Genomic DNA, 12,961 nt, shown 5'->3' with positions numbered 1-12,961 from the left:
GAGGAAAAGCTGTTGGTTTCAAAGCGATTTCATGGCTGTTTTTTGTTGGATTTTAGGCTGGAATTTTGGACTGGTTTTGGGACTGTTTTCATGGTGTTTATGCACTGGTTTTTCAACGAAAAAGGCAGCAATTTGAGTTGCTATTTTCGAATGTTTTTGGGCCCTGTTTTGGTTGGATTTCAGGGATAAAAATGATGGTATTTTGGGGCTGATTTTCGGACTATTTTTGGACGTTTTTACAGCTCTCTTTGAGTTGGTTCAAGGGCTGGTTTATGGACAGATTTCAGCTCGTTTTTGGAGCTGAAATGGGGTGGATTTGGAGGTCATTTTTTGGGTTTTTGACTGCCTTTTTCTTGCTTGTTCTTAGAGGAAGAAAATGATTGAGCTCTTCCTCTTTTGGGGGCTCCTTTGGTCCGTTTTTTATGAGGAAGAAAAGAGTTAGGGGTTGTGAGTGGGGGACAAAGTGTGGGGGACAAGCATGGGGGGCAAGCGTGGGGGACAAGGAAAAGTGGAGTGGGAACACGCGTGGGGGACAAAGAGTGGAGACACGCATGGGAAGATGGGAGCGAAAAATATTCAAGCACGGTAAAAAATTAGGTGCTCACAGAGTTTCATCATCTTCGATGTTAAACTCAACATAACAAGCAACCCCTTGCGGAGTAACAGAATACGGATGTCTTTCGGTTACTTTAATATTCACCGAACATTTGCTCACACTCACTTTTTTTTTTACATACCAACGATACCAATGTATCATACTCCATTGTAAGTGACAACTTAATATGACACTGTGGAGAACAACTATAGCGTACTGAGTTATTCTCTACCACAACCTCACCCATCCCTCCTCCCCCCTCCAATATAATGAAACCCTAATTTTTCGCTCTTCAGACATTATGACAAAATGCAAAATAACTTAACGAACAAATATTTCAGAAGATTTGAAGGATCCTGAATGGATTTTTACAAAATCCTGAAACTCTTTAAATAAGGAAAAAACCCAGCTTGGGGGTACAATTATTTGATGTATAACGTCTTAAATATGCGGGTTATATCCCTATGAATTATTGGTGTGTCAGTTAAGTCCAGAGAAATTATTGGTGGGCCCAACTTTTATGTATAGTATGGTTATTTACCGCGCTATACCTTAACGGACAAACGTGCCGTTAAGGTATATCACGGTGAATAACCGCGCTATACATAGTATGATGCACAATTATTTTCCATCTGTTTTGATTTTTAGAGTCCAAAAGAACCACACTTTGTTTCCGGACTCAATTACTCACGGTATGACATATAGCTAAATTAGTCCGCTTTGAGAAAATCAGTCTAACTTTATTTTTGTCGTGATTTACAGACGAGACATATAGTCACACTTCTACTTCTATTATTTTTTCATTTGAAATTTTGAATAATATAAAGCGTTACTTTGACCCACATTTATATAATATTTTGGTCAATCTTTAAAATATTCGTATTAATTTGTCTAAACTATGTATTTAAGTTAAAGATTCTTCCATATCGGTGTAGTTATTAGTCATTGGTCAGCATCACCGGTGGAGGATGAAATAGGGTAATCAATTTGCTAAAAATACCATTACTTAAAGGGTAAAATATTAATTTGGAGAGAAAAAGAAAAAACAATCGAAAGGATAAAACTTCATTATTTTCAGTTTGCTTCACGTTGTAGCCAAACATTTTTGTGTCTTTTTTGGTCTTCTGAAGCGTAAAGAAGTGGGGTTAAAGAAGAAGTCGTTAAGGAGGCTTATAAATACTCCTTGACAGCAAAATCTTGGAGAACTATAGATTATGTTAGTCAATTGAACACTTCTAAGTTGTGACTGAGATGGCCAAAAGGTCACAATTCCGAGTGAAAATGATATTAGATAGCCACTTTTAAGTATGATGTTTAATATATATATATATATATATATTTATAGTTTACAATAAATTTAAAAATTAGTCAGTTCGTTCAAACTTCAAGACACGACGTTCTGAAGTTTAAACCTCAAGGTTCAAACTTCAAGACAACGTGTCCTAAAGTTCGAATATTTGTGTCCAAAAATTAAAATTTTATGTTCTGAACTTTAAATTAGTAGTTCAGATATTTATGACACTTACTCCTAAATTTTAAATTAGCAGTTCGAAATTCTGGACTCTAAGTCCTGAATTCCAAATTAGTAGCTCAAAAATTTAGAATACTTAATCCTGAAATTTGGGTGAATTGGTAAATTATAAATATATTTTAAATAACAAACTTAAAAGGGCTGCTCAGCGTATTTCGCCCTCATTCCAATAATAGTGTCACGAGTACAAATTCTAAAATTTTCCTGGTCACCCATTTTATTTTATTTTTTTCTTACTATTCTCTTATTGTTAATTATGTATCGGTAAAAAATGGACCTAATATGTGGCACACTCGATAGATAACACATGGCAAGTATAGCCTAATCAGCTCAAGGTCAAACCGAAAGGTCAGCTAAGGAAATACATCACGAGTTGTTGAATAGGAATCAAGTGGTGTTATTCCGGAGGTAACCATCGACTACTTGGAAAGTCTTTAACTCGGACAAGAAGATAAGCAAATCATACGGAATTAACTATTAGTTACGAAATTAACTCATCAATTACGGAATTAAGCCAGCAGTTATAGGGGTAACCCAGCAGTTATGAAATAAACTAGTCCTATAAATAGGCACATTTTACCACAATTGTAATCATTTAATTTTTTTAATTCTCTATAATCCTACACATTGTAATTCATAACAACTTGCCCCATGGCTTGCTATAGTTCGGCTCATCATCCTATCAAAGATCATCCAATAAGAATTATTTTTTCTATGCTTTATTTTTATTAAATTATACGTAGTTCATCATCCTATCACAAATCATTCAATAAGAATTATTTTTTCTCTGTTTTATTTTTATAAATTATATGTCATTGAATTCATTTTTAATTTCTCTATCACATTGTATTAATAAAAATGTATATCTTTAGGATCGAATCGGTTGCTTGTGACCTATCATACAATTTAATTGCTTAAGCTGTTAACAACAATTTTTAGGTTAAACAATTTAAGTGACAGAAAAAGAAAAAGAAAAAAAAACCACTCCTTGAACTCGTTTGTATTCCCCTTAGAGCTTAGACCAATCAAAGTAAAACTGGAAAACTAGACTCGTTCGGTGTTAGAAAGTGTTAAATAAATTGGTCGCAAATGCAAGTATTTATCCAATCTAAATTGATAATCAGATTGAAATGTTGCCATTTTCAACAAGTAAATGGAAGTGTGCAAAGTTAGGCAACTTACTTCTACCTCGGCAAGAAAGAGGATTCTTGTTTAGTCCTGCTAGGACAAGAATTCCCCACTACAACATAGTACACATTCATCAAAACTACTAGTACATACTAGATTAACACAATTCTGAATTTTGTTTTTTGTTCTTCTTCTCATTTAATTTATATACGCTTATAGTGTAAAGAACTTTTATATTATTAGTCTATTTTATTTTGTTGAAGCAAGTAACCTAACATATTTTCTAGGTTACTAATTCCATTTATGAATAATTACTTATAATTATCTCTTAGGTGATTTGATATTATAAAATTTTATTTAAGCAATTAAAAAGACAAAGAAGGGTGATATAAATGCAAGAATTGAACAGAACCAAACATCCCCTGCCCTACTCAATACCCATTTAATGCACAAGTATTTCATAGCTTCAGATTTATCTCCCTTTTTCAATCTTTCTTTCACAGTTCCTTCACTTCTTTAATATTCTCAACTTCCTTTCTTGGTGAGTAGTTGGCTAATTTAATGCTTACTTCTTTAATGCAACAAACATATTGTCTTCTTCTACCTGTTATTTTCCCTTATTTTAAGTTAATTCCTTAGCTCAAACACCTAGTCTTCCATTCTTCAACATTTCCTCAATCCTTTGAATTTTTTTCCTCAACTTGATTCATTCCACCCGTAGAATTATTTTGCTTTTGTAAATATGATGGAAAAGGAAAATCAAAGTCAAAATCAAGGATGGATATTGTTGAAGTTGTAGTCGGATGAATACACGAGATATTGGTGCGGTTCAATGAGAAAGCAGTACTCGACAAATTTTGACTCTACTTTTTGATTGAGCCGTGCCAATATCACGTGTAGCAAACTCTTAATTTAAAGTCCATATATGTATATGTATTTAATTCTCCATCACCATCAAGTAGCTAGTGAAGGAGTACTACTACAAAGTTGCCAATTGCAGTAATCTTTTCTACTGGTAAAATACGATGATCTTGTTGCTTCAACTATTTTGTTTTCTCATTTGTGTGCTCTCTTTGTCTGTCTGAAATTTTTTGGCTTCCTATTTTACAGTTAATAATGATTTTTTTCGTCGGTTCTTGTTCTAATTATATTATTCCTTATTAAGAGGTTGAAGGTTGACCAATTATTTTGAAGGATTCTGGTAACGATAATGTTCGGGCCAGCTGTGCACACATCAACTATTACACCACTGCACGTATATGCTATCTCTCATCGTCATCGAGACATGTATTGATTAATTTTGACTATCTAAATTTAAGCAGATGGAAAGAAATCATCTGGTTTCTGCACGGTCACAACTATTATAGTCATTGGAAACCAAATGTTGGTTTGATAGTTAAAGAGCAAAGCTGCCTCTCTCATTTGGCCTAAGCTTGTCAGTGAGACAATGAGTAGCTTCCAAGCTAGTTGTTTATCTTTTCTTCCCTTAATTTATCACATTCCAATATGCTTTGGGTTTTTATAAGCATTTTTTGTCTTATTTTTCCCTAACCAAAATACCAAATCTAAAAGCATGCAAGTGCGCCCAAATTATGGTCCAAAACGAAATGAAAAAAAAAAAAACACAAACAGACTAGCTCTTTGATGCTTGTACTTCTATGCACTGGAATATGCAAGATTTTGCACAAGCTAGCGCCTAGCAATGACGGTCTATTATCACAACTCAACTTGTATGTTAGTTCAGGTTTGGGATTGTAGAGGTTCTAAGGTTTAATTCTAGTTCCAAATTAATGTCTACTTTGTATTATCTTAAGATATATGTATCGTTTTTATCAAATATTATTTACATATATATACATCCGTGAATTAGAAGGGAAGCCTTGGAGCAATGGTAAAATTGTCTCTGTGTGACCTATAGGTCACGGGTTAGCACTGTGGAAGCAGCCACTAATGCTTGCATTAGGTTAGGATGTCTATGTCACACCCCTTGGGGTGCGTCCCTTCCCCGGACCCTGCGTGAATATAAAATGCCTTGTGCACCGGTTGCCCATATACATTCGTGAATTTTTTTTGATGAAGCGATGTCAAATGACACCCTTCTATAAGAATGTTTATGACCTTTGTGCTTTAGTATATTGTATGCACTCTTTAGGTTAGATTACAAAGTATGTGAAGTCTAAAAGACTAAAATAATGTAAATATAAGGACAAAAATATTACGTATTTGCGGATTTTCTTCAATACAGCCTTCTGTTTGATAGCTAAGTTTACAATCCAACTACAAATGTGACGTCTGAAACTGGGATAACCCAAAGAATTATAAGCTGCTCTTTGTTTTGTGGCTATTCTTGACACACTGTTTAATTTTTTTCTTTTTTCATTTTTAAGTTTTTCTAAATTTAGCTTCTAAGGACTTCATTGTTTTCACAAACAGTTTTAGAAGAGATATTTAGGTTTACTAAATTAAGAAGTTTCTAATTAATTTCATAATATTGAAGTACTATGTAGTGTCTAGTGATTCTCCAAGGTGCCATTCAATAAGTTTGTTGAGTAGTTAATTTTTGGTAGTATTTATACATACTATTCATCGGTAAAAACTTATTGGTACCCGGTGTTTACACTAAACCATACACTTAATGCGGGTAAGTTTTTACCCTATTCATCTCCCTCACTTCTCAAAATTCCCTGCAGTATATCTTTTCGATTATGCTTTGACTTTGCTTTTCCTAAGCCGACGGTCTATTGAAAACAATCTCTCTATCTTCACGAGGTAGGAGTAAAGACTGTGTACAACACTACCCTCCCCAAATCCCACTTGTAGGATTACACTGGTTCTGTTGTTGTTGTTATAACTTGTTTAGAATGTTGTTGACAATGCAAAGGCAAGAAATCCCTCCAGAAATATGGTGAAAACAGAAAGAGCTTTATTTTTCTCTTGCTCTTCAAAAGGTTTCAAATGAAGGAAACCGTAAGTAAAAAGGGATGGTAATAATACTTTATACGAAAAAGGTCCAAATATGCCCTTGTACTATACGAAATTGAGCACATTTGCCCTTCGTTAATACTTTAGCTCAAATATGCCCTTACTGTCACATAGTTGGTCCATATATGCCCTTAGAGTTATACAGTTGGCTCATATATGCCCTTTTCGAAACGGAATCCACTCAAACTAATTAGCTCTTTCGTTAATTGTATTAAAGAGTATTACAAACACTATTTCCTTTTTATTAGTATTTTTTTTCTTTACCTTTCTCTTTTCTTTCTTCTTTTTCTTTCTTCTCTTTTCTTTTCCTTTTTCTTTCTCCCTTATCCGTTTCCTCCATTACTGATGTCTTCTCCATTTTCGTCACCAATTTCACTTAACAAAACTCATGAATTCCAATTACTAAGGAAGACTTGGATCACAGGTATTGATGTTTGCATTAAGGTAGACTACCTACATCACACCCGTTTGGGGTACGGCCCTTCCCCAGACTCTGCGTGAATGCGAGATACTTTGTGTACCGGGTTGCCCTTTAATAACATGCAGTGAATATTGCTATCAAGCATTAGTTGAGATGTCACCTAATACTTGCTTACTTCTAAATAGATGCCTTACCTACATACTTTGAGTGAATTACCAGCAATATCATTCACTAATTTCTTGTTTCACTAATCATTTTTATCGGCATTGGCAACAGACATAGACAATGCAAAGCTTAGAACAAGATGTCATAGCCTCATAGGAATGACTACCAATATTAGCAAAGCAATTTTACACAACTCTATTATGAGTTTAACTTCTTTACACTGACAAATAAATTTTTGGAGCTCCCTAACAATTCATTCCAGTTTTATTATTGGACTGAGATGCCACAAAAAAAATATGACTTGCACTTATTAAGATTTTATAATCCAGTAAACTTTGACTTACATTATGGCCTACTGATTAGCTATTCTTCTCTACAAAATTGGGGAAGGTTTCTCCACAGCTAAGGCTTGGCCATTTATTTTTAATCTTCGATCGTCTCTTCCCATCGCGCGACGCATGCCTCTCTGTATACATTTAGAGCAGGTTCTATGGGTTCAACCGAACCCACTATACCTTCAACTTGAACTATGTATACACATGCAAATGGAAAAAAGCATAAAATGTATACATATGATCACACTTATTCTGAACCCACTAACTTTATATCTTGGATTCGCCTCTGAGTTATTCGTATGTGTAATTTGTATTCCGGAGCAAATGAATGTGGGATATTGATATGTCAATAGACCTATTTCGCCATCCCGTGTTTGAAAGAAACTGATGTCCTCAGAATGCAGCTTTCCATAGTGCATTCTCTCCCTCGCCACAATGGCGATGGACCTCTTTTATCCTGTCAACAGACCTGCATATCCCACTGCACGTCCAGTCAAATGATGCAACACAGATGTTGCCTGCTTGTGCCTTCCATTCACAATCTGCATCAGCAAGTAGTTTCATTTTGTATCAAATTTAGTAACAAACAAACGAAACTAACTGCAATTTTTACAGCATCTTGCTAGCATTAACTAGCTCGATCTGCAGTCAGATTTAGGACACGTTCATGCTCATTCTGAACTAACTAACTTTAGATCCTGGATTCATCTTTGGATCTTGGATTCCTCAAACTTCGACAGTCACACCCCATGTAAGCTATGTTGCTCAGATTCTCCAAAAATGTTGTCCCACCTGTATCAAATCTTCCGAAAATGCATTGCTTTTGGAGGACTTGACACGCACCCCACGGAATATTTGAAGAGTCCGAGCAACATAGCTTGTAAGGGAAGGTTTTGATGATTTTTTTGCAGTTCACACATTGCATCAGAACCTATGAGTAAAAAACAATGGAGGCATAATATTTGATTTTAGGGGACCATATCTAAGGGGGGGAAATCAGATCATGTTATTGAAGAAGCTTGCTAAGAACCTTCATTTTCCAACTTTATGTCAAACTTCTAATATTTCAAAGCAAACATTTGAAGGGTGGTGAAAGCTAAAACTGATAGCAAAGCTTATACAATTATTACAAAAAATGATTTACCAGGTGGAGTTCCACAACACAATCTGCGATCATCGATATGCTGCACATCAAGTCCAATAAACCAAGCTCCTAACGACACATCCTCATTGGTATACTTATGAAGTACATGCCTTTAAAAATATCAAGAAGATTATACATAGGTAAGTGGGGAAAAAAAAAGAACTAGAGTCAGACCTCTCTATAACAACATTATTATATAACAATCATTCACTATAAAAGTCAGTTTTTTAAGGAACCAATTTTTATGCTATTCATAATATATGGTCTCTATAACAGCACTTCGTTATAACAACCAAAACAATCCGGAACAAATGAGGTTGTTATAGAGAAGTTTGACTATACAAGAATTTGATTAGAGATATTAAGAGAAAAAGATACTTAACTGGTTTACTGATATATAAGTAGCCAAGTCTTTTGAAATGGCATATATTTGTCCAGTAGCATGACGAAAATACTTATCTCCGAATTTCCAATATTCTGGTTCATGGTATCTTACACCCCTGTGATTCAAAACAATATAATGTCAACAAATTGAAATTTCAAGATTCAATTTACAGACAAAAAAATTGAATGTCCTTACTTTCGCGAGAGGACAGGACCAGATTTCATGCACCCGATATATATACGTGGTTTCTTACGATGCCTTGCTAATGTTTCCCCTAATGTAGCTGCAACAAATATAAAACTAGTCATGTAACATTGAGAGACAGTTGCATTTGCTGTAACAAGTCTTGAAATCTCAATATAGCATTAAAAATAATTACGAAAAATATTTGGTTACCTATATTGACATGAACATCATCATCAACTTTGATGTAATACTCTGCATCCCATAAGTTAACAGCAGTGGCAAAATAAGTCTTTGTTTTGGCTGACAATTCAAGATAACCCTCAATATGATCCTGTTTAAAAGGTAGCAAAACTGATGTATCGTCTTTTACGTATGAATACATAAAGTGAATTATTGCAGTAAATCAGAGACAACATATTACCAGCCTCAAGAAATCACCATGTTTTTTGTCCTCAGCTTCAATAGCTCTGTCTAATATTCCCCCTACTGTGGCACTGTGCAATGAGTTTATAGCTTTTTAGACAGAATGTTAAAAGTTTATGCTGCTATAAATCTTAACAACATGATAACAAACAAGAGTTGATCTGTTGATGTATGAATATATTGAGGCAGAATTAGAATACCTATGCATACAAGTTTATACATACCAACAGAGTTAGATTAAAGTGATTAAAATATCTAGTTACATGAACTAGACAAGCGCTCAAATATATCATTCAATATTTAGCAGAAGAAAAATCTCCCACCCATGACCAATGACGAAGCGAATGATTATTCCTTTCTCTTCTTCTAGCTTCCCTCTTTTTTCACCTGTTTCACCATGTTAAATCAAAAATGTCAAATATCATATTAAGCAAATGCTAGCACGAGACGAGTTAAAGAAACCAGGAGGGAATAATAAGGTATAGGCGCGGTTTTAAAAACCTTGTGGCATCCATGTAGCGCGAACTGAATCCCTTCTTTTTCTGCTACTAAATGCAGTATTTATTCCTATCACCATAAAATATTTTCTTTTTCTTGTCGAATCACTCTTTTTTATCTCTTCTGATATTGGAGCGCCGCTAAGAATTGACTCCTGTGCTGCCTTAGCTGCAGCCAACTCCATCTCCAAATTTGAAATGGTATTGTCTAATGTTCTGTATAAGATATGCAGTTATTGATCAGCAGACTATCTTTATCATATCTAATGTAAAGTTTCTGTCACAAGTTATTCAAAATAAGAAATAAATGGAACAGAAAAACTCACTGAATAGCATGATGTGTCTTAGAAACTTTCCCAAAAATATCTTTAGATACTAGTTTTTGCTGCAACTTAACAAAGTGAGATCAAATTTTAAGAAGTTTGGCTGGGGAAATAAACAAGAAATTTAGCTTCAAGTTGGAGATCATATTTTCTAAGTATACTTAGAATTAGTAATACTCACAAATTTGGTAATGCATCCTTCTGAAACTAACTTCAATTTTTCAGCTTCAACTGTAGTTGTTCTTGTAATACCACCTTTTATTTCAGGAATGATCCACATTCTGCAACAACGAATGCTTGCACTATTGTCAAATCATCACTCCGAAATAACTACAACAGACCCAATGTAATCCCACAAGTGGGGTCTGGGGAGGGTTAGGCAGATTTTACCCCTACCTTTAATGAGGCAGAGAGGCTGTTTCCAGAAATAACTAAAAGAGCAGCCCGGTGCACTAAGTTCGCGCTATGCGCGGGGTCCGGGGAATGGCCGGACCACAAGGGTCTATTGTACGCAGCTGTTTCCACGGCTCGAACCCGTGACCCCAGTAACACTCCGAAATAACTAATATCCAAAATTAGTCACACCCAGTAGCACCAGCAGAAATAAGTTAGAATGTATGGTTAACTACAAGCACCCAAGAATGTGGCCTAACGGTCAATGAGTTAAAAGTCATGGGATTTTGATCCCATCAAAGATAAAGATATATTAAGTGATTTCTTACATCTGCATAAATTTAAAGTTATCCGATATCTGTGTTGGTTGTAGTTAGGAGGTAACAGTTGAGGTCCATGCAAGTTAGTCCGTAAACCAAGTGTACGGTACAAGAACAGGGGAATTGAGGAAAGCCAAAAATGGAGAAGAATAACATCGCTTTTAAGCTTTCATGTTATGAAAAGGTAAAAAGAATAAAAACTATAACTTGTCATCAATATTATAAGGACCAAACTGAAAAATGTAAAGTTACAAAATTCAAAAGGTTGTTCAACCTGAATCTCTGTAGAAATCTACTAACCTAAAAGAAAAGAAACAAATCAAACGGAAGACTTGAAATTACCAAATAGTAAAATACAATTGACCAGAACCTAAAGTTAAGACATCAAACAAGATTATTTAAAGTATCTGAAGCTGCATAGGCCTAACACAAAAGATCCCATACTCAATTGAAAAGGTGAGCATACAGAAATAATTTAATTAAAAGGGAAGTCCGGTACACTAAGCTCCCGCTTTGCGCGGGGTCCGAAGAAGGGCCAGACCACAAGGCAGCTACGGATTTGGGATGTAAATTCTATGCGTTCAACATTTAAGGTTCTTAACATTGAGCTTTATTATACACAAATTTATGTTCCGCGTCAAAAGTTATGGGTTTCAATTGAACCCGTAAATACAGTGCTACATCCGCCCCTGCCATAAGGTTCTATTGTACTCAATCTTGCCCTACATTTTTACAAGAACTGTTTCCATGCCCCAAAGTTCCTTCAATCTAATTCACATAAGGAAATATCACAATAAAAAGTGTAATCTTTATTAAGTGAATAATTTTACCTGGTTGTAAAGAGCATTCCAGCACAAAAACTACCAAGACAAAGTAAAAGACTCCATTTTTGTGAAACTGCACTTCTTGAAGTTCTTTCTGCTACTCCTTTGCTCTTCAAAGACATACTTTCAACAGACTTTAGTTCTTCAGTCAATCAACCAAACCGTTTTTAGCAAAATCCCATATGCACAAATGAACAGTAAAACCAAATCAAAAACACCCAAAACCCAAGAATGCTATAAATAGTCAATATTTTTACTGTCACTTAGGCGGGTTTAGTTTGATGTGGAATAAGCCATTTCCCCTGTTTCCCCTTTGACTAGTTTTTTTTTTACGCTGCTATAAGTCAAGTGGAGATCCTCTATTTTCACGAATCCAGCTCTCGAAAAGCTGCTTTACTATGGGTGGGGGGCCAACGAGCAAGAAAACGGAGGCGCTAAGGCCCAACTTCGTGCAGCGGCTATGCCCTTACTTCTTGCTTTATCTTTTACTAAGAAACTAATCTAAATAGAAGTCATTCTTTCTCAAAGTCAATAAGACAAGAACCACGATGCAGAAAGTAGTTACTTCTTAGTTTACTGCAAAAGTGAATCCTAGGAACAAACTTTGAGGAAGATACAGTTATAGTAAGAAGCTATAGTCTATATAGCTACTAGCCTATTATTACATGTTTCAGTAAAAGGGGGTGCTTTGTTTTCTCTCTCTTTGTATACAGTTGTACACTTTGCAGGTAAGGAACTTGAAACAGAAGTGAAGACAGTGAACTGAATTGCTGCTACACAACTACATGTACCAAATTTACCAAACTGTCCTCATCAAGATTGGGGACATTTCTCCTATATTGAAAATGGAATTCATGAATCATGAGAAACTGTACTAGTTTTTGCTACAGTGGCTTACATAAATGCCCCTTATTGTTAGGGATGGAGCTAGAGTGACGGGAGCCAATTCGGCCGAACTTACTAACATTAGTAACAACCCAAACGTCGTTGAATGGTGAATATATGCTTGACAGTTTGGTTTTAGTGACAGGGGAATCAGAACAGAGAGATAAATAAAAGAGAATCTATAACATCTTGACATGTGTAAGGAAATTAGCTTAGTTTCTTTTGTCAGAAAGGAAATTTTCATTTGATAAAACTATTGATGTGTTTGGCATTTCCATGTTAAAATTAAATTATTAATCCGTACTAATTAACTAAGGATTGTTTTAGATAAAGAAAATGACAATCAAGGTTAGAAACTTTGTTTATGCTTCTGATCTTGTCAATTTTGTTTAGCATAACTATCCTGTATCCGACACTTACTACT

General features: G+C 35.0%; 1 protein-coding gene across 7 annotated transcripts; it reads right to left on the bottom strand.

The window, feature by feature from the left end:
* Positions 1 to 7,103: 7,103 nt before the first annotated feature.
* Positions 7,104 to 12,748, bottom strand: LOC107776607 (putative beta-1,3-galactosyltransferase 2). Of its 7 annotated transcripts, none has more exons than XM_016596516.2 (12): positions 12,551 to 12,748; positions 11,659 to 11,762; positions 10,297 to 10,396; positions 10,119 to 10,183; positions 9,797 to 10,008; positions 9,619 to 9,682; positions 9,294 to 9,366; positions 9,083 to 9,203; positions 8,882 to 8,969; positions 8,685 to 8,801; positions 8,302 to 8,411; positions 7,104 to 7,699 (listed from the first exon to the last, which is right to left on the bottom strand). In XM_016596516.2, exons 1-12 carry the CDS (start codon positions 12,731 to 12,733, stop codon positions 7,551 to 7,553), a joined length of 1,386 nt encoding a protein of 461 aa, XP_016452002.2. In that variant the 5' UTR covers positions 12,734 to 12,748; the 3' UTR covers positions 7,104 to 7,550. The 7 variants fall into 7 exon arrangements, with proteins under 7 accessions (XP_016452002.2, XP_016452003.2, XP_016452004.1 ...); XM_016596517.2 differs by having other exon boundaries at positions 10,119 to 10,177; XM_016596518.2 differs by having other exon boundaries at positions 11,659 to 11,794; positions 12,551 to 12,669.
* Between the last annotated feature and the right edge of the window lie 213 nt (positions 12,749 to 12,961).

This window comes from Nicotiana tabacum, chromosome 21 (genome assembly GCF_000715075.1).
Source record: "Nicotiana tabacum cultivar K326 chromosome 21, ASM71507v2, whole genome shotgun sequence".
NCBI classification, from domain to species: Eukaryota; Viridiplantae; Streptophyta; class Magnoliopsida; order Solanales; family Solanaceae; genus Nicotiana; species Nicotiana tabacum.
Note: the sequence above shows the minus strand (reverse complement) of the source record. Positions and strands in the feature narration are given on the sequence as shown.